Below are 22,638 nucleotides of genomic sequence, written 5' to 3'. Positions count from 1 at the left end.
GACTACAACTAGAAGGAGGAATGAAATGGATATAGCTCTGCTCGCGCATGGCTAAAAAGTGTAGTACGTGCGAGCAAACGAGGTCATAACAAGAATCGGCCGCCCTTGACCAATCGGTAGTTGTTGTTGCTTGTTGGTTTTTATGTTTTTTCTTAAGTTGTACGATTGTTGTTTCTTTATGTAATCTTCCAAGAATATATAACATGTCTTGTGTCCGTTTAATAGTTAGTATGTAATTTAATATTTACTACTCGGTTAATGTGTGACGTTTATTTAACTTATATTTTATTTTTATTTACTCGTTCGCATATATAACACATTTAATTATTGCATGTGTTAAAATATTAATTTGAGTTAATCACTGAAATTAACTATATGCTTTAAAAATTTAAAAAATCAATAAATTTTTTTTATTAAAAACACAGCCGAATATGATTTAAATAGAGGCAACGTCTTACAAACTATTTGTAAAACGTTGAGGAGAAAAAATTAATGAATTGTAAAACGTGGACTGATCCACGTTATACCATTAGATATTTTTTTTCGTTGTGATTCTGACATTGCAAAAAAAAATTTGGGGTATAACATGGAGGAGTCCACGTTATACCCGTTTTGGTATATATATGAAAGGCTACCCCCTTTTGATTTATATCGTGTATTTTTATACTCTTTAGGCTCCGGACTCTAAGCTTATATTGATCGCACGTGTGCACTTAAAATTAAAATGAAAAGAATGACTATATGACGATTTGCTATTGGTGAGGGATTTGAATGAATAAAGTACAATGAGGAGCAAAATTGAAAATTCTTGATAGTACAAGAAATATTTGGACTTATACCCTAGGTGTAATCTTATCAATTTTCATATTGTCATTGTCCGAAAATTGCTAATATTTTACAGAGGTTCTGTTGGAATTTGACTTTCCGATAAAGGATCTCAGACGAAAAATCGTCAAACTTTAGAAACGAAAAATCGTCAAAACTTTAGAGACGAGCCAAATTTTGACCGATTTCGTTGAAAATTTTCGTCGAAAATTAGTGATTTTCTATTATGCAAATTATTGATGATATGACGTTTTCTTGAATAAATTTTGTTGAATATTCCAAATAGTTATGTCTAAAATTCGTAGCAAATCATGAATTTCTTAGTTATTTTTGTGGAGAATAAGCTTGACTACCGCTCTATTTTTCAAGTATCATATTTGGGGATCTTATGCTGCACACGTAGCTTTCTTTTTTTCTTCTTCATTCAAGTTAATATAATTTTCGCATATATTCCTTTCCATTAAAAAAAGAAAGAAAAGATTCATTAAAACGAGTGCAAATGAATTGCGTGAGCCATGAGATCAAAATGTGACGCAATATATTAAGTAGTACGTAATTTACTTATATTAAGAACTAGACATTGTGAATAATTTTTAGCTTATTATTATAATAGTGGATTTTAACTTATATACTCTTATATACGGTAAAGAATTCTTAGACTACCAATGTATTAATTTATCGTACCAGATATGAGATAATATACATTATTTTTCAGGTTACCAATTATCTACTTTTAATGGATAATTATAACTATTGTAGTTATCCTTTAGGCGCCATAATATCATAAAAATAACTGGAAAGACGGAATATTACTACAGAGGATTCCTACCTAATAATAATTGTGTGAACTTGATCAGGGACAGAGCTACAATATTAAGTACGGGATCTGATGATCCAATAACTTTTACTTAGATGTTATATTTGTATTAGAAAATTTATTAGAGATATTTAACAATGTAATTGCTGATAGCTATGAATTCCGTGATAATTCAAAATCCAATAAATTTCAATTACTAACTTCGTCTTTGAGCCTGATGATTTAGTGAAAGAAAGTAAGGATTCTTTGCTGTTTTGTCTCTAAGAAACGATAAAACCAGTAGTTTTGTCATGAAAGTAATTGCCTATAAAAAAAAATCTCAAAGAGGGGTATATATTCAGGAAGTTTCGAAATAGTTGGTCTAATTAAAATATGTAGATAGTTGCAACTTAAAAAAAGCATGTGTAGAAATTCCAGACATGATGACTGGATGTTCTTGCAAGAATCTCATACTTTGTTGGTGGTGTGTGGTGAATTATGGTAAAGGATATGTAAGTGTTGATTGACTATTCCTTTTTTGTATATCGAAACTCTTGAACTTTGAGGTGTCTGAAATTTTGTATTTAATCTTTTATGGGAAACGAGAGATTTTTTTTTTATTTTTTAATATTAAAACTTTTTTTAACTTACAAAATTTATTTTTAAAACCCGTTTTTAAAAATAAAAAAAAAGTGAATTAAAAACTGATTTTCTTTTAAAAAATTTATTTTTAAAACCTGTTTTAAAAAAAAAAAAAAAAAAAAAAAAAAAAAAACTGATCTTTTAAAAAATTTATTTTTAAAACCCGTGAAAACGCGAATAAAAAAACTGATTTTTCTTTTAAAAAATTTATTTTTAAACCCGTTTTAAAAAAACAAAAACTGAAAAGTCGAATTAAAAAAACTGATTTTTCTTTTAAAAAATTCATTTTTAAAACCCGTTTAAAAAAAAAAAACGAAAATGCGAATTAAAAAGCTGATTTTCTTTAAAATATGGAAAAATGGATTTGTTAATAATATGGAAAGCTTGATTATTTTTTTAAAATGTCTTAAAAGATCTTGATTTTCATGATTTCATTTTCTTAGGACACTTTTATTTTTCAAATAAAATCACGGAAAAAGTGTTTTTTCTTGTCAAAATTTGAAAAAAAAAACTGATTTTTTATAAAATTTTGAAAAAATTAATTATTTTTTTAAAATGTGAAAAACTATATTTATATTCATATTTTAAGAAAATACAAATTTTTTAAGAAAAAAATTAAGTTTTTCCGTTTTTTATGTTTCTCACTCTCTCAAAGAGGGAAACACACTCTCCCCTTTGCCGACGGAAAATATTACGGTTTTAAATAGTTTAGGGTGATAGGACCAAACATCGGGTAAGGTGTGTCGTAGCAAAAACCTTTAGGTGAGGGGGTAATGATGCCTTATCCCTTAATCTTTTATGAAGAGAGATTTTTCTTTAAACAACCTCTATTGGAATATCGGTGACCATAAATACTACGATTAGATAATGGGTGACACATTGACACGTTGAATCTTCCGACAACCCAGTATCGAGTCATGGTTTTACAGCGGGACGAGTTGAAGATGGCGGAGATTGTTTAGTGCCTTTGCCCATTTATGGGCCGGTTTACAAGCAACACATTGATAAGTATACGGCAACTTTTGAATTCGGTGACCATAAATACTCGACGATGTATGACACATTGACACGTTAAATCTCGACCCTTAATGAGTCATGTGGAACTTTAAGATTGTTGGGTGTGCCTTTGGAGAAAAACCATGAGAGATTGACCCAAAACGGATAATATCACATCATGTTAAAAGTATCTTTAAACTGTTAAGCCCAACACGATCAAGAAAATATTCGTATTTTAGAGGGGCTATTAAGACTTCACAATTATCTTATCCGTCAAATTTATCAACTTCAACTTCACAATTATCTAATCCGTCAAATTTATCAACTTTTTTAAAAAAGGTTTGGAAAATGATAAAAAGAAAAATACCACTTCAGAAAAAATTTCGTTACATGCATGCATCAAGGACAATAGAAAAGGTCAAACATTTCTTGGAAGACTGATTGATATGCTACAATAATTGTACTGACCCTCACCACAAATGTCCTTTGTGGGGTGTTATATATTTGTGTACCGTTTACAATTATTTTTCTATCAAAACGGATTTTAGATTTAATTCAATTTCAAAACCTAATTTAAGAGGGAAGGATTAACACCATATAAGAAGATTATCCATCTCTTAAATTATTGACACAGGACTCTCTTCAACATCACACTTCTCGCTCAGGACTGGACATCTGCAGGGTGAATAATTTAATTGAAGGCCCAACAGCGGAAATAAGAATTGGGATGAGTCCCGCTCTAATATTATGTAAAAAATGAATCTTAAATCTGATTCAACCTTAAAAGCTAGATCAAGAAGGGAAGATTACTGACCCAAAATCATATAAGGAGATGATCCGGTCCTTAAACTACCAATGTGAGACTCTTCGGCTATACAACATTGTAATGGCAAATGCAGAGAACTATGAACATAAAGACGAATTGTACTCTCCGAGAAACCATATCCACTTCTTGTCTTGTTCTTATGACTGACAAGGAATAACTGAATACGTGGGCCATATTCCGTTTCGATTGTTTATAGTAGTTTGATTTCCCATAAAATTTAATCAAAAACAAAGATTTTGAGTTTTTCTTTTAAATGTTCAATAAATAATATATATTCTGTATTCATAAAACCTACTCCCTTGGAACTAAAAAAATTATTCTCCTTTTTTTTTTTTTTTTTTTTTTTTTTTTGTAATCTATCTTAAAAAATTGTCTCCTTTTTATATTTAGAAACAATTAACTTTATGAGATGATTTACAGCCACATAAATATCTAAGGCTTGTTTTGGATCACAAATTTTAAAAGTCTTCTTTTATTTCTTAAATTTTGTGTCAAGTCAAAAGAGGACAATCTTTTTGGGACGAAATGAGTGTAACTTTAAACATACTCTCTCTGTTTCAATTTATGTGAACCTATTTGACTGGGCACGACATTTAAGAAAGAGGGAAGACTTTTGAAACTTGTGGTTCAAAATAAGTCTTGAATATTTGTGTGGCTATAAAAATTTGTTTCCAAATTAAAAAAGAAATCATTCATTTTGGCACGAATTAAAAAGAAAATAGATTCGCTTAAATTGAAACAGAGGAGTATATCATAGTAATATTCGTGCAACTCGTTCAGAAAATATTAAATGTACTGCTATTCTGAACGTGCGTCTATCGTATCTTTTTATAAAATTAAGATATCTTTCTCGGAATAAAATATAAGAAAACAAAATGGAATCAGAATAGTACCATATACCTTACCAAGTAGGCCAGATGGCTCCTTTTGCAATGCCCTTAGGTAAGGTCTAATTTAGGACGAGAAATGAATTCATGGAGGCACTGACACCTGTATAATCGAAAAGTTCTTGCACGTGTGACGTGTCTTCATAAAAGGATGCTAGGTAGTAGTAGTAGTTCAAAAATTCATTGTTAATTGGTAAGATTTTATCCTGATTTTCTTATCATATTTGAATTATTATTTTTTTAATAAAAATCAAAGTATAACTATAATGGATTTATTTTTTTCTGAAAGGAAAATACAATTATCTTTCACATTTGACTAGTCCTTTTTTTGAAGAAAAAAGTTTTGGATCTCTATATATTGAAGAATCCCTCTCATACAATAGAAAACACACAAAAACATCCACAGTGTAGTCCTTTCGAGAGTTTTGCTTAATGGTCTCTCAATAATTTTAGAATATTTTTTTATATGAGTATTATCATGTGTAGGTCAATTGACCAAACTCATATCATATAATAAAGTCTTTTTTTATAGTTTTTCTTGTCATCTAATTTATCATTGTTGAAGATTTGCAACTTTATATATCGTATATTAATTTGAAAATTTAATTAAGTGATAAAATTATACTCTTTCTAACAGATCTAAATTTAAGATGATGGGGTTAGAGGGAGAAGTAGAGGAGAAAGTATAAGTTCGGCAAAACTAAATATCTTTAGTTCAAATATAATTCTACATTTATCTTTACAAATGCCGTTTAATATATATAAGTTATTAATTTAGAAGTCAGTAATTCAAAAGGGCTAATGTGCAAAACGTAACTCATAATTTCAAATCTTGAATCCGACCAAACATGATCACACAATTCACTGTGATATCAAAACAGACATGTATCCTATATTCAACTCTCATTGACACTATAGAAGAATCTCTACCTATTTGACCCATAAAAAATCAAACTTATATAATAAAGAAATGTGTCTAAAATTAAAATAAAAATTATACTATCTCACAACTTAAACTTCTAAATCATTTTATTTGCGATTACAACTAAAATGGGATAAAAAAAGATCATTGAAGGTACACGAGATTGTATAGGCCATCTGTTAGCGCAGAGAAGATGATTAAAGTCTTATTCTTTATCTAGTCAGTCATTTTGGAAAGGCCTATTAGTTTTTAAATAAAAAAATAAATAAATTACGCTCTACGTTTACTGGAAAAGAATATTTCCTAGTTTAGCTCAATTTTTCTTTAGTTATTTGATTTAGCCCAGTTTTTCTTTAAATACCTCTTATACAGTGTAAAATGTTGTATGATGTTTGTATCATGTCGTATACCGTGTGTGTAAACACTATTGTGGGGAAAAAAAAAAAGGTTGATTATGTGAATGTAAACTGAAAATATAGCTATATAGATGTAATATATTATGTTGGGTTATACATTTTTGTAAAAATCCCAAAAATAAAATCAGAGTTTGTACTTCTACAAATTTAATTACTGATGTGGCATGATACCACGTGAGACAGAGATTCTTGATTTTCCGACGTGGCATAGGATCCAAGCTGGAAGTGGTAGTTATGGTGACGGCGACTAGACCATTTTGCCAATTAATGTTATGTGGGACCACTTAACCATATGAAAGTGGAGCCCACTCCAAGATAGTGAACAATGGTGGTCTACCCAACCCAACTCTACTGCTGTGGGGCTCATACCTTTTTTTTTTTTGGCAGGTGGAGTAGGAGTGGGGGTGGGGGTGGGCATGGGGGTGAGGTGTGGGGTCCGTTGAAAAGGACCATTCCCTTGTCCATTAGTATCGTTTGATTGGTGAGATAAGGAATTATGATGTCGGAATAAATTATAAGATTATTTTAATGAAATAATTTATAGTAATAGAAATTTTTATCATTTGATTAAGATTGTAAGTTTTAAACTTTTTTCTCCTGAATTTTGTGCTCATGTTCATATAAATTGAGATAGAGAGAGTGCTATTTTTTATTTCAGGATTAGCAATCCCGGAATAAAACAAGAAAATGACTCATTTGTCTCCGAAGCTCTTCTGCCGAATTCTTTTTGAAAATACAATGTTAATATTGAAAATAAAAATTTATCCCAATTTAGTTAGTTAAATTAAATAATGTTAGAAATATATTGTTCCTTTTTAGTCTAATGAACAAAACACCTACCAATAACAATATATCCACTAAATAATTACATTTTTCTTAAATCTCCGTATTATTATCTGAGATACCTTATTCTCACCCAAACGACCCCTTAGTTTCTAGTTGCAACTATAAAATAACTAAAAACCACCCCGTATCACACACACACTCTCTCTTCTCTCAACTCTTTGTTTTTTGTGCACTAGAACTCTAGAAGGAGTGATCTTTTACTATTCTTGTTCAAGAATCAGATTGCTTTGCAGTTCCACTCATCTGTGGATCAAGATTTTATACTATTTAGGTAAAAAAAAAAAAAAAAAAAAAAAAAAAAAAACGAATCTATCCTTGGTTCTTCAAAATGGGTTTTGTGAATTTTGTTTTTTCATTTAACCTTTTTTCATTGTTTTTCTTTTTATGTCTAGGTAGTTATAACAATGACTAAACAGAATGTGTCTGATCCTAAATCCGGTGCCAACTCCGCCATGTACGGGGCGGTGGTGGCGAAGATGCCACCGGCGCCGCCAGGAAGTTGTATGAATATATCAAGAAAGACACTAGTTGAAATAAATGGTGGTCCAAGAATAAACTCTTGGGTTGATTCAATGAGAGCTTCTTCTCCAACTCATCACATGTCCACTTCTCTCTATGAAGACAAGACTTCTTGGATGGTGAGCACACTATATCCCCTCTTGCATGCACATCAATTTCAACATGTTAAAATACACTAATAGCGTAGAAATTAAAGGTGAAGCTAGTGTTCTAATTCAGGTTCGTCAGAATTCTGTAATTTTTGCCATAAATTTTATACTTGTGTTAAACAAAATTCACTGCATTTCTATAAATAACTTATCCACTTCACTGACATGTATTTTTAAAATTCAGAACCCATAAACTCAATATTCTAAGTCCGTTTTTTGTAAATTTCTCGCACTTTAAATCCTGAAAAGGAATTATGACTGCTACATGTATTTGCGCATGTATGTATGAATAAAATAATGAATTAAAAACATTTGCCAAAGATGTGCTACCTATTAATATACTTTTACAAGACTTCATCTCACTATGTGCACATGTATTTTTTTTTCTTTAAATTATGTTGTTTAATGCCCAATGACGTAATATATGTCGAGATTCTGAGATCATAGGGATTAAAAAAAGGTTGAAAAGAATTGTTGTGTTGATAAATGAAACAGGTGCACCATCCATCAGCAGTGAACATGTTTGAGGATATAATAAGTGCTTCTAAAGGAAAGCAAATTGTGATGTTTTTAGACTATGATGGCACTCTTTCTCCTATTGTTGATGACCCCGATCAAGCTTTCATGTCTGATGTTGTAAGTCTTTTCATCGTATTATTATTTGGATTAAAGTTATGTAAATTACTGAATATTTACTTATTATTTATTCGAGTTACACCATTGATATATTCTAATAGACCTATTTGTAATTATTTTTTTGCTAACTCGATTGTGTAAATAATTATTTACTTATCTGCTGAAGTATGTGATCATAGGATACTTTTATTTACTTATTTATATGTCTCCAACACGCCCTTTCACGTGCGATCCTGCTTTTTTTTTAATAAGTTAAGTACGTGAAAATTCCTTTTTGATAATGTGCAATGATGGGACTCGAACACATGAGTTTTGCTTGTTCTGATATTATGTTGAAGTATGTATGTAACCATCTCATCTAAAAGTTGAAGGTATTAAAAAAAAACGCTTTTATTTATTCAATTATGTCTTCGACATGATCTGCATACAATTCTTAAAATCTTCATTTTCTTATTTTTACTATTTGTCTCAAAACTTAACCCCTTCTTTTTGTGTATTAGATGAGAGGAACAGTAAGAAAGCTTGCTAGATATTTTCCTACTGCTATAGTTAGTGGGAGGTGCAGAGATAAGGTAGATCTTTTTGTTCTTTTAATTTTTTGAGGATTAATAAAATAGTTTTTTCTTATTTTGGGTATTGCATAATTATAGGTATACAGTTTTGTGCAATTGGCAGAGTTGTACTATGCTGGAAGCCATGGAATGGATATAGAAGGACCTTCAAAAGGTTCAAAATATAAGAAGGTGAGTGAACTTAATTTTCTCTGTACAACTGTAGCATCTTCAGTTATTAGTTCACCTTTATACATTGATTGTGAAAAGAAAATTTTATACCATCAGTATATTTTAATCAATTATAGTATGTTATTTGTTTTTTCCTAGCCAGGTTAATAATTTCTTTTATAAAGGACGATATATGTTATTATATAATAGGGTGACTTGATAGTATAATTTCTTTTTACACTGGCTGATATCAAAATTAAACTCTAGCTAACATTATATTATCATTTTCATATATATGCTTGAAATTTTAGGGAGCTCAAGCAGTTCTTTTCCAACCAGCAAGTGAATTTCTCCCAATGATTGATGAGGTCCGTCTTCATCAAGGATTTCATAAATTACATCATAATTAAAGAAGAACTACAATGTTTGTTTACAATGAATTTTTCAGGTTTACAAAGAACTGTTGGATAAAACAAAGTCTACTGAAGGTGTTAGATTGGAGAATAACAAGTTTTGTGTCTCTGTGCATTTTCGCTGCGTTGATGAAATGGTAATACACCAGTTCCACATGCTTTTTCCTCTCTTAATTATGACAAGATTGATTGTTATTATTAAGAGTTTAATAATAATAAAAATACTTATATAATCAGATCATTTATAAGGTAAGTATTAGTAGTAATGAGCAACCTAGTAAAAATGAATACTAACCTACAATTACAGGTTAAAATTCTTTGTAGTGTAAAAACATCATTAAACTACGTAGTCTCTTTTCTTTCTTTTTTTTAAATTTTTTTTTTAATGTAATTTACACCTTAAGGAGGTGCTTCCTTTTATTTCATCACAAAAAGAACAGAGGTTACAGAATAACAGAGGTTAGATGTGACTAAACCCCTGAAGTTTTCCTTAGTCTAATTTACAGGGAGAATCTTGTCTGTGAAAATTAGCTACTATTCTGGAGATGAAATTTCAACGAAACTCCATGACGCTATCTTGGAGTTTCACTTTTAGAAATTAAAGTCCAAGCATAATGACAAGTCTTTAATTACAGGAACTAAAAAGGGGATTGTTTGTGACTTGTACTCAAAATCTTTAGATTGTACGTGCATATTATAATTATTTATATACATGGCCCATTTAAAAGTAAAAATAAATTAAAAAAGAATTAGCATCTTTATAGTTTAGATAAAGCACAGATAATATCAAGCACAAACAATGTTAACGTTTTCTTTAAAGACTTGGAACTTTAAAAAAGTTTAAGAAAAGATCTGATTTGATTTTATGATGGATTATTTATCCAACAGAAATGGGGTGAACTAGCACAAGAAGTAATGTCAGTGCTGAAAGAATATCCAAAGCTTAAATTATCCCAAGGGAGAAAAGTATTAGAGATCCGTCCTATTATTAAATGGGACAAAGGAAAAGCTCTTGAATTTTTGCTTGAATCACTTGGTAAGTATCTAGTTTTCTTAATATTTTATTTATTTATTTATAATTGTCACTAAAATAAAATATTTGAAAGATTTTACAATTATTTAACGCTAACTTTGATAATGACTATTCCTTTAACAGGTTATGCTAATTGTACTGATGTATTTCCTATTTATATTGGTGATGACCGAACCGATGAAGATGCTTTCAAGGTTTTCTACCATTTTTTTCATTTTATTTTATAAGAGTTTTCCAGTACTTTCGTCTCATTTGACGTATTTTATTTTGATTGGTCATGAAGTTTTAAAAAATAAGAAAGACTTTTAAATTTTGTGATCTTAAATTAAGTATATATATAATGTATGGCAATGCCCTTTAATTTGCTTATGGTCTTTAAACATGTCATGTGGGATATTGCAATTAAAAAGTTGCTACTAAATATAAAAAGTGACATTTTTTGTGAAATAGAATTTAAAAAAAAAAAAAAAGTAAGACACATGAAACATATGAAGTACCATATATACTTTAACTTGGTTGTAGAAGGCGTCTGTCTTATTTATTTTTACTTGACATAAATGGTTTTTTTATACTCCATCAGCTTCAATTTAAGTGTATTGCTTTTTTTTTTTAGTTTGTTTAACAAAAAACTTCTTTCTATATTTGACAATTCTTTGATTCCAAGATTCTACATGACATGAGTTCTGGCGTCTAGAAAAGACAGTTTACTGGGTTCTTGATATATAAATTATTTATACATTATAAGTGAATTCTAAATAAAAATATAAAATTCGAATCAAGGCTATCAGGTTTTGCCGAATCCGTAGATAGGGATGTAGCTCCGCCCTAGCCACTGTCAAAAAATATTTTGATACATTACACACATCTTTAATTTAAGATCACAAGATTCAAAAGTCTCCCTTATTTTATTTTTTATTTTTTTAACTTCATAATTAATCAAACTAACACTTAAAACTGATAAAAATAGAGGGGATAATATTCTCTATATCATCTGATCGTGTAAAATTTATTAAATTTTATATTATGAAGTTTATAGAAGTTAAATCTTGCTTTAGTGCTAATCAATTATGTGGCGTGATAGGTACTTAGAGAAAGAGGCCAAGGTTTTGGCATTCTTGTCTCCAAAACTCCAAAAGAAACACATGCATCTTATTCTTTACGAGAACCATCTGAGGTGAGAATCTTTAAACATTAAGTTTCTTGCACTTGAGGAAAAAGTACATTAAAACCTTGTACTTATAGAGGGGGACCTACGTTTTGTTTTTATAAGAGTTCACCAATTTTGCAACTTTATTGGATGGATGAAATGATCATTACGCTTAACTCTTAAGCAACTAATATTGATACCTAATATGTTGTCTAAACTTGTAATTACATTTTGTTTCCTAATTAAATTGGATAAGACTCTAGATGTTGGTTTCTCCACAAAAAGAAGAAAAAACTAAAAAAGTACACCAATTTTCAACACGGATATATATATATATATATAATGTAAGTTTTTTATGTTTCTGTACTATTTCCGCCTATTATGTAAATTATACCCATGTTTATATAAAATTATGTTTCAGTAATTTCTTGTTATTATGAATCTGTTACTCTCAGTATATGGTTATTCTCTTAACTTCTTAATAAAGATTAACCTGTAAATTCTAGGTGTTAAGCGGCCGTTAAAATGTCCAAAAATAATGAAGGACCAAATGTTGGCTATGTCCGGGGTGTGATTAAAGAAGAAGGTTATTAAGAACAAAGGTTAAAGAGAAAGAGATGAACAGTGCAACAAGATTCATGATTGGACAGAGTCCAGGTTAAAAAAATAAAAATAAAAAACGTAATACATAGATATATATGGTCAAATAAATCCTTGTATAAAACAATACTCTTGCAAAACATATTTCATGAGAAATTTGTCCCGGAGGGGGTCAATTGGATGATCAACAAGGCTAATCGGGAAAAAAAAAAAAAGGCTTATCGCTTAGGTTGGTGACCCTATGGTGCACTTCGGAGGGACGATCGTCTAAGGTTGGTCCAAGTGATTGGGTAGATAAAATTGTTTATTATTTTCTTTATATCTCCATTTATTATGTTTATTTTGTAGAACTTTAGTGAGTCTTTTGTTAATTGCTTTGGCAGGTTATGAAATTTCTACGACGCCTGGTAGAGTGGAAAAGGTTGTCTTTATGGAGACAGTCTATAAAAGCATCTCTAAAGAACTGAGAATCTCCAAGTAGTTCATATAATAGGCCTTTTGTTGTTTATAAATAACTATAAAGGTTAGAAGAAAAAATAGATGGAATGGAAAAGAGGTTTGTCTTTTCTCGTTAGCTCTAAGGTGTTGTACGTCTCTGTAACTAGTTCTGCCCAAGGAGAGAATTGTAACTTCCTTATCTAGGCTAAATGAATATATTGGAAGTTCTCCATAACTCTATATATCCTTTATCATCTATAGATGGCCATTGAATGTTAGTCAGTAGAAAATATAACAAAGTAATTTGAAAAACCAGCTATGTCACTGGAAGCATATGCCCATATGTAGAGATTTCACTGATTGAATTTTGATTTTTTTTTTTTTTTGAAATAACTTAAGCTGAATTTGCTCAGGAGGTTCTAAATTCGAATAAAAGAGGAGGATTACGGTAGGTTCATGATCAAGATAAAACTAATAAATTTATGATGAATTATTATAAATTTATAACCACAATATATTGGGCTATGCTCACCCAGGCACATGCTATGTTGGAGCTAGAACTGCGAGGAATTTACTATCTGCTTGGGAGCTTGCTCGTGTTATCGATAATAAGTCCGGATAAAGAATGATGGTTTTGTTAAGTTAATAGCTAGCATTACAATTAGTCAATTTATAATAAATCGTTATAACCAAAATGCGTTTGAACATACTCATCTTATGTTATACTACTGAAAAGGGCCGAGCCCCGCGCGGTTATAGAATATAATTTTTCTTACAATTATGAAAATCGAATGTGAAAAAAATTATCATAGATAAGTAAATAAATATGTATACATTAATGTCTACACTCAATCTAAAACAATTATTTTTACTAAAGAAAGGAAATTTTGCAATATAAATGCACAAAAACAGAGCTAAGATGTTAATACGCATAAAACGATAGATTTTGTACTGAAAAGAAGAAAAATATGAAGCAAAGGAAATAAGAATATAGTACGCGATCGTTAGCTTCGACCCCACTCTCTGGGAGCGTTGACTTGATACCAAAATAAAGAAAACAAAATTCCAAAACATAAAGTACCATAATATATGACTTGCCATTAACAAAACGAAAAGGGAAAAAAGATAACATAATGTAAAAAGAATTTACATTTAGTAATGACTAATTGACTATGACCACCATTTTAAAACCCATCAATTTTTTTTTGAAAACATCATGATCCGTTTGACTTGTAATTTTATGCCGTATTAACTTCTGTAAATTGTTTCTTTTGTTTGCACACCATTTACTATACCATTTTTATGGATGTAAAAATATACTTTTTCAATGAAATTTTATACATAATATATAAAAATTTCAGACATATTAGTCTCTTCTAATCAACAATAATCTAAAAAGGAAAATTAAATGAGAGCATATAGTGTCAAAATAAAAGCTAGAATAAAGCTTTATATATATGGAAGAAATGGTAGGATAGAAAAGCTAAAAAATAAGTGACTATGTGAAGAAGAATTTACTACTTTATTTACCTTGGTAAGAAAGTTGATAGGTGTAATTATATTACCTTTCGGCTCATTAATTTTATTAATGACAAAGAAATCTCAAAAAGAAAACAAAAGTATGAACAAAAGGGATATGGATAGTAGTCCCTTAGCAGCCGATTCATTAGCTAGAACTTTAGGAGATTAATAATTTCACCGTTGCAACCGTTACACTATTGTTCTTGGTAGGAAGAAATTATGAACATACATTTAATAGGAAAAATGAGAAAAAAAAGGCAAAACAAAAGAAAATGATAAATCAATTTCTTGATCTTATAAAGACGTCACATCACATTTCTAAGGTCTAGTTCTTTACAAAAATTTTGCTTCGTTCTTTTCAAATTTTATACTTAATAAATTTCAGTTCTATTAGCATTTTTGTCTCTCGTATTATAAATAGAGAAAAATAAAGAGAGAAAAGGAGAGGAAGAGAGAAGGATCCAGTTCCAGATAAACCAAATAGTTTGATAAAGAAGAAGAAGAAAAAATCTTGTACATCAGTTTATCATAAAATAAAATAAAAAACCAGCAAGATATTTAAGATTTGTTTTTCCATTTTTCACAATTAGTTCCAAAAAAAATAAGAGGATGAATAGTTTTATGGGAGCTTCTCAAAGCGCAATAAACTAAGCTACCGTTGTTTTCATGTTTTGTTTCTATGTGACATAATCAGGTAAATTATTGAAAAATTATATTGGTCATAATATCTTTGTGAGATATGAAAACGCAAGAGTTGAAAGTTTAGAAAAAGAAGAAACAAATGAAAATCAGTTGAACAAAGAAATTGAAGTCACAAAATTCGACTATACTTATGACTTGACTACCGTGGTAGTATAATGTCAGGTTCCGAGGACTTGTGCAAGTTTTTCATAATTTGGAATTAAAGAGAGATAAGTCAACAAGTATAGTCATTTTTTCTCTCGTTGACATATAATAAGTAACTTAACGACACTTTATATAGTTGTCTCCACCATATCCAAGCTAATTTTCTCACAATGCTTTAAACTATTGAGAAACTTAACATTCGATTCATTTTCATTAAAAATATGTAAATTATCTAGAAATAACATCTGCACTTACTATTATTGATACAATTCTTACCTTAGCAACTATCCAACAAATATACTTACACAATTCAGTAAGATACATGAAAAATTCAAAAATGTCATGCTATTTATACATTCCAAATTAGAGGAAATGAGAAGTATACATTGTTTTAAAAAAAAAAAAATTGATATCAACAACAACAATTATATAATACCTGTTGGGATCGAAATAATCAGGCGTCATGCAGAAGTTTACAATTGCAAACCTTGAACGACGATAAATCAGACAACCAATAAAAATATATTAAAAGAAGCATATTATACTAATATGGTTTGACCAATTGACCTACATATGAGAAAACTAATATAAAAACATAAAATCCCATTGAGAGAATAATCCCCCCAAACAAAACTCTCTAAATGACTACATTGCAGATGTTATTGTGTTTTTTGTATGAGAGAGATTCTTCAATTTATAAAGGTCCAAAACCTTTTCCTCCAAGAAAAGGACTGGCCAAATATGAAATAGAATTATATTTTCCTTTCAGGGAATGTAAAGCAATTATGGTTATACTTTGTCTTTCTTTCGAGAGAAAAGTAAAACTCAAATATGGTAAGAAAATTAGGGCAGAACCCTAACAATACCTTAATAAATTTGCTTTCATTTCAACAAAATTCATACGCATTAGAGATTAAAAAATGAAGCTCACTTCCAGGTCCCAAAAAGAACTGAAAAAAGAAAAAGAGAACGATGTCAATTAAAAATTAAATTTTCGGTCAAAACCAACAAATCAATGAATTCCCAAGAAACAGAAACAATGCAAATAAAAAAATAACCGAATCAAAGAAACAGAAGAAAAAAAAATAGCATTTGAAAACAATTATTATCAGACAAAAACTAACACATTAAGAAAACTAAGAGAAGTACTAAACAAAATCACATTCAAAGTAATAATATTATAAGCCAAATAAAATTACAATAAGATAAAGAACTGATCATGAAAAAGAAAAGGAAGCCAAAGGATCTGACGAAAAGGAAAGAATTGTTTGATGATCATGCTCTTAGAGGTTATACTGAATTGTCATATAAGTAGTCACTGTGTAACCTCTACGTTACACTTCTTTTTGTAAATCAATTGTAATTAAAAGAGAAATTAATTAGGAAGAAATTAAATGAGACTAATTTATGATAGAGTTAATAGGATAGGATATTATTTTCAGGAAATCTTTTAGAAGAAATAAAATAGATAAATGAAGGGGGAAAAGGAAAAAAAAGAAAAACAAGAAAAAAAAGAGAAAAAAGATAAATGGGTTTCTTCTAGGTCATAGAGAGGTGTCACATCACCTTATCTATACCTAGCTTTATATTATATATAGATTGGCAATAAAATTGTGACGGACTTTTATATTAATGAAACAACAAAAATAGGTAAAAGCAATGAAAATTCATATGGCTGATTCTAATTTGTTTAGAAATGCAATAATTATAAAGGACAAAATTACTTTTTTCTATTTTCGGTTAGGTTTGTGAAAGGGAAACCCACCACAAGAATGTAAGGAATCTATGCTTTATGTTAGAAGTTTTTTTTTTTTTTTTTTTTTTTTTTAAGCCACCTTCACTGATGGGGGTTAGGCAGACCCCTACCATGTATATTAATAAGAGCCAATAGCAGAATACATGAGCAAGAGGGCTATGTAATCTATCCTCTCCATAGAGTTTCAAAAGATTGGACACTCCCCAATCTTTATACAAAATGTACTTATTTCTAAGCCTATTCTGATTTTTACAATTGGGAAGAGTAGTGATGAGAGTAGAATTCTCATTCAATCTGTGTACAACCCAAAAAAGGATTAGTCCAAAGTTATACCACATCTTCAAAGGTGAGATCAGAGTTCTTCTTCTTCCGGATCCTAAAATTATGGACTTGCCACTTATCCAAGTTGATCAATCCTCTAACTCTCCTTGGCAGATCTTCAAAATTAACAAAAGTAGTAGTTTGTTGTACTTGGTGACTGAGGTTAGCCATCCTATCTGCTACCGTATTAGCTTCCCTAAAGCAATGAGCAAGTGAAAAGTTCCTCCCAGCCATCAATAATTTTATCCTCTTCACTACATCTTCAATTTGCCAAGGAGTTTGGCGTAAACCAAGCACACTAGACACTAGAAGCATGGAATCTGATTCTATGTTTAGATGAGTAATTTCATTATAGCACACCATTGAACCCCAAAATGAAAAGCCTTGTCTTCTGACAAGTTGCTTGAACTGGTACCAAGAGGAATAGAGAAAGGCATGATCAACTTGCCATTCCAATCCCTCACAATACCTCCACCACCTTTGCCTTCCTTAAAACTACCATCACAATTAAGCTTGTAGTATCGAAAGCAGAGGTTTGTTCCATAAAAACGTTTTTGATGATTTAAAATTAATCATTTTGTCAGCCAGAAATATAATATCCTTCCAGGTAAGAGCACTTTTTAGGTTAGGGAAAGATTTTTTTGTCAACACAATCAACATCTCAGAGATGTGAAATAAATTTTTTGGAAGAAAAGGCTTTTTGTTTCCATACCTGAAACTACACCTTGCTTTCCAGAGTTCCCATAAGATAACAACAGGTGCAATCTTCAAAATGTTGGCAATTATAACATTTGTTGGTCTGAAATCCCACCACTGACTGAGTTTGTTCCTCAAAGTTGAATGATGCAATCCCAAACCAAAGATAGTGTCATAATAGTTCCAAACCTTTCTGGCCAAATCTCCAGAGTTGAAGGCATGATCAGTTCCATCTGGATGAGGGATTCGACAGCAACCACACCGGTAGGATCGGGTTGCTGAATCTAGCAGTAATATCATCAGTAGGAACTCTTCTATTTAAAGTTCTCCATGTCATGAAAGACATTTTGAAGGGAAGATTTTTCTGCCAGACTTTGGCAATAATAGGAGTCTCATCTCTGCCTTGTCTTAAGTAATTCCAAGCACTACTAACAGAGAATTTTCCATATAGTTCATAAGCCCAAATAGGTTTGTGCTCATCAGAATTGAAAACAATGTTCAAGACAACAATATAATTTTTAACAAAATCAGGAATATGAAAGCCACATGAATCCCACGACCAAACTCCCCACCAGATCTCATTGAGTCAATATTGGGAGGTCTAGTACCAAAGAAAAGATTGTGTATAGTCGGCCAACTTGAATCCAGTTGTCATACCAAAATGATATGTTCCCAGAACCCACCTTCCATATGATCTTTCTATCTAACTTGTCCTTGGTCTTGCAAAGCTCTTTCCACTTATGAGAATTACTATTGTACTATCTTTTAACAACCATATGGGATTTTTGACAGTATTTGTACTTCAAAATTCAAATTTCAAAGACTTGAAGTTCTAGCCCTCCACCATTGCTGAAATTGAAGGATCTGTCGATGTCAATCAATTTCCTAAAATTAGCACCCCCTTCTTCATATGGGAATGTCAAGTTATCCCATTACACCCAATGTTGTCTTCTGTGATCTTCATTATTCCCCCAGAAAAATTTAACCAGCACCTTCTCAACCAGGTCAAATAAAGACTTGGGAGGCTGCATGACTGCAAATAAGTGGGAGGGCATGGCCTGAAGAACATGTTTTATGAGGATGGCTTTTCCCCCAACTGAGAGTAGTTTATTGCCCCATCCTCTAGTCTTGTTGATAATCTTGTTAACTAGGCCAGAAAAGAAAGATTTATGCTTTCTGCCCAAGTATAAAGGACAACCAAGATAGTTGAAAGGGAAACCTTCCTTCCTCATCCCCGTAATTCTGAGCCCCGAGAATTCTTCTATCACTAGCCTTTGGGTGCGAAGTATCACATTGTTTTTCATCTTGTCGATAACCCGCCCAGACTTTTTCATAAGTATCCGAACGTACATCACCTTTCGAGTGATTTTCTGTTACCAACAATGAATAGGATAATATCATCTGCAAAGCTAATATGATTGATACTAGGACCCTTCTTGTTCATGTAATAATTTGTAAACTGGGGTGTATCATGAAGCTTGTTCAGCATAATAGACAATAGTTCAGCACTAAGTACAAAAAGAGAAGGAGAAATAGGATCCCCTTGTCTCAATCCATTCTCAGATTTGAAAAAACCATATCTACCTCCATTAACTACTACAAAATACCAGTTGTTCGAGATAAATTTGAAAATAAAGTTGGTCCATTTATCAGGAAAACCAAATTTCCTGAGAATGAGACAGAGATAAGACCAAGAGACTCTATCATAGGCCTTGGACATATCAAGTTGCAACACTACATTATCACCTTTGTTACTCTTACCCATGTCATTGATGATCTCTTGCGCAAGAAGAATGTTTTCAGAGATCATTCTACCTTTCACAAAACCACTTTGGTTGTGAGAGATAATTTTAGGCAACAAAGAGGAAAGTCTGTTGTTGATAACCTTGGAAATGATCTTACTAGTGACATTACATAGGCTAATAGGCCTTATGCATGAGAAATCCTGGGGATGATCCACTTTACGAAGGATCACTAGGCAAGTATGAGACTAAAATCTAAGAAGATCAGCCCCATTAAAGAAGCTCTGAATAGCATTGCATAGATCAATTTCAATAATATCCCAGGTGGTCTGGAAAAACCTAGCATTAAGGCCATCAGGGCCCGGTGCACTATCAGGATCTATTGACATAACTGCATCTTTAATATGTTGAGCTGTTGGAATAGCTTCCAGCATGTCATTGTCTTCCCGAGTCACTTTAGAGGGGATAACCTCTAGAATAGACTCATCAAGATCATCTTGATTGGAAGAGAACAGGTTCTGAAAATAAAAGACTGCAGCATCAACAATATTTTGGTTGCTTCTCATCCAAATACCATTTTCATCTTTGATTTGTTGGATACTCAGCCTCCTTCTCTTTTCCTTGATGGTGCTATGGAACAAAGCTGTATTAGAATCTCCTTCATTCATCCATTTGACTCTTGCCTTCTGTCTGAGGAAGGATTCTTTTCTTTTAACTGCCAAAATATATTGGGCATTGGTATGTCTCAGGTTAGTCCTATTGATCAATCGTTATCCCGAGTCAAGAATCGTTCTAGTTCTAAGACTTTAGCCTCCAATTTGTCAGTTTCTTCAAACACATCGCCAAATGCCACCCTTGACCATATGCTCAATCTCTTACTGGTTCTTTGAAGTTTTTGGTGAAGGACCCAAAGAGGATTCCCCTCAACATAGTTATCCCATTCCTGTTTCACCACCGAGAGAAAATCATCATGATCAACCCAAAAATTAAGAAATTTAAAATACCTGATGGCTTGGTCAGATCCTTTGTCCAGATTCACTAGCAAAGGTGCATGGTCTGAGCCTGTTCTTGCAAGGTGATTAACCGTCACCACATCAAAAAAATCTGACCATTCAGTGTTATAGAGTAGTCTATCAAGTCTCTTCCAAATAGTATTGGGTGTGTCTCTATTGTCACACCAAGTGAAAGTGTTGCCAAAATATCCAAAGATTCAGTAATCCTACATCTTTTGACAAGCACGAAATCCATGCTATTGGAAATCAAAAAAGGTCTACCTCCTTTCTTCTCTGAGGGATCTAAAATAACATTGAAATCACCCATCACCCCCTAAGGGCCATTAACAATATTGGCAATGTCCAATATGTCATCCCAAAGATCTTTTCTTTCTTGGATTGTGCATTTAGCATACACCGCAGTGATGCCTTTCACCACTCTAGTACTTGTTGTTCAGTATTGGATATCATAGTGATATCGTAAGTGTTGTCCCAAAACCACCAGATTTGACTATTGACATTGCTGAAATAAAAATCCATGCCCAAAGATTCTTTTGTAACAATCACTAAAATCAGCAGCCATGAATGGTTCCTGAATGATCACCATAGAAATTCTATGTTGTTTCTTTAAATTAATAAGTCTATCAAAAGCCCCTTGAGTGTTAACACTCCTTATATTCCAAGATAGGATATTAATCATTGGAAACAGATGGGGGTTTTTCAGTTTTTTTGAGCTTTTGGGCTCTAGTTTTTAAAGGAGAAGTTAGGCAAGAGTTCATAACTTTGCCTCCTCTAGGAGATAAATTACCAGCTAGACTGTTAGTATTATCAATAACAACCTTGTGAGATGTAACAACATAGATCAAGCTCCTAGTTGTTTCATCGTCTGACTTGGAACATTCATCATTGGAAACTTCTTCTCCACTTAAAACGGGGTAGTCTTTTGTTATGGAATGGAAAAAACTAGAGAGAATGAATGAAAACTCATTGCATTAATTCATTACATTGTTTTTTGTATTGAAAAATAAAAGACTACATCTCTATTTATATAGAAATAAAGAGAATAAAAGAAAAGAAAATATATTATTTTTCTTATAGATACTAAACTAAAGAAAACTAAATATTTTATAATTAATGTAATAACTAAACTTGGGCTTTAAACCCAACGTGCTCTGAATATTTCTAGACTAAAAAGAAAAGAAATTTTTCTACCATCAATTAAATCATAACGTAAAAGAAAAGTAAATTTTAACTTCTTTGTCATTTTTTATGTGAAGAAAACACGTGGATTCTGAATGGGGTACACTTTTAACATGCTTCCAAAGTTTTGAAAACCTAAGGTTGTTCCTTTGGAAAGTGGAAAAATGGAGTCCACTTGATATATTACTTCACTGTTATCCCATCATGTTCACCCCCCACCACGCATTATTGCTGCCTTAGCTGAAATGGACTGAAATCTTTTAAACTTCAATTATTGGTGGAATATACTTCTAGGAGGACCACCTCTTGGAAGATGCTGCATTTTCAACTAATCCTTTTCCTTCTGACAATATAAAAAGAAATTTTATATTATTAGCTGATATACCCCCCTTTAAGTTTGCAATCCGTTCTTCAATTAACTCAGTCATTTGATTCGCTAATTTAGTTCATCTAAAAATTAAGTTGATTTGGGCTAAATATGTAGATCAAATTGATCTATGAGAAACTTTTCAAAATAGTCTTAATTTCCTTTTGTTTGATTTGTTCTATATAACCATAAAGAAAAATTTGTTAGGTAATTTAATAAATTATAAGCAAATAAAGAAAACTAGAATTATGTAAGAGTTGGCGGGTTGAGATTAACTCATTGTTAGCTTATCATGACTTAGCTCATCTCAACCCAAGTAATCTTTGACCCACCATTTATTAACTCAACCTATTTTGACATGTTCAAATTCTATTCAATCCGCCC

The 22,638-nt window shown here is 31.3% G+C and overlaps 1 protein-coding gene across 2 annotated transcripts; it reads left to right on the top strand.

Moving 5' to 3' along the window:
• The first annotated feature begins 7,266 nt into the window (after positions 1-7,266).
• Positions 7,267-13,041, top strand: LOC132068460 (probable trehalose-phosphate phosphatase H). Of its 2 annotated transcripts, none has more exons than XM_059462057.1 (11): positions 7,267-7,427; positions 7,549-7,794; positions 8,320-8,460; positions 8,961-9,032; positions 9,111-9,203; positions 9,494-9,550; positions 9,631-9,732; positions 10,484-10,631; positions 10,752-10,822; positions 11,710-11,802; positions 12,759-13,041. In XM_059462057.1, exons 2-11 carry the CDS (start codon positions 7,561-7,563, stop codon positions 12,840-12,842), a joined length of 1,095 nt encoding a protein of 364 aa, XP_059318040.1. In that variant the 5' UTR covers positions 7,267-7,427; positions 7,549-7,560; the 3' UTR covers positions 12,843-13,041. The 2 variants fall into 2 exon arrangements, with proteins under 2 accessions (XP_059318040.1, XP_059318041.1); XM_059462058.1 differs by having other exon boundaries at positions 7,287-7,427; positions 7,553-7,794.
• The last annotated feature ends 9,597 nt before the right edge of the window (positions 13,042-22,638 follow it).

This window comes from Lycium ferocissimum, chromosome 8, assembly GCF_029784015.1.
Source record: "Lycium ferocissimum isolate CSIRO_LF1 chromosome 8, AGI_CSIRO_Lferr_CH_V1, whole genome shotgun sequence".
NCBI lineage: Eukaryota > Viridiplantae > Streptophyta > Magnoliopsida > Solanales > Solanaceae > Lycium > Lycium ferocissimum.
Note: the sequence above shows the minus strand (reverse complement) of the source record. Positions and strands in the feature narration are given on the sequence as shown.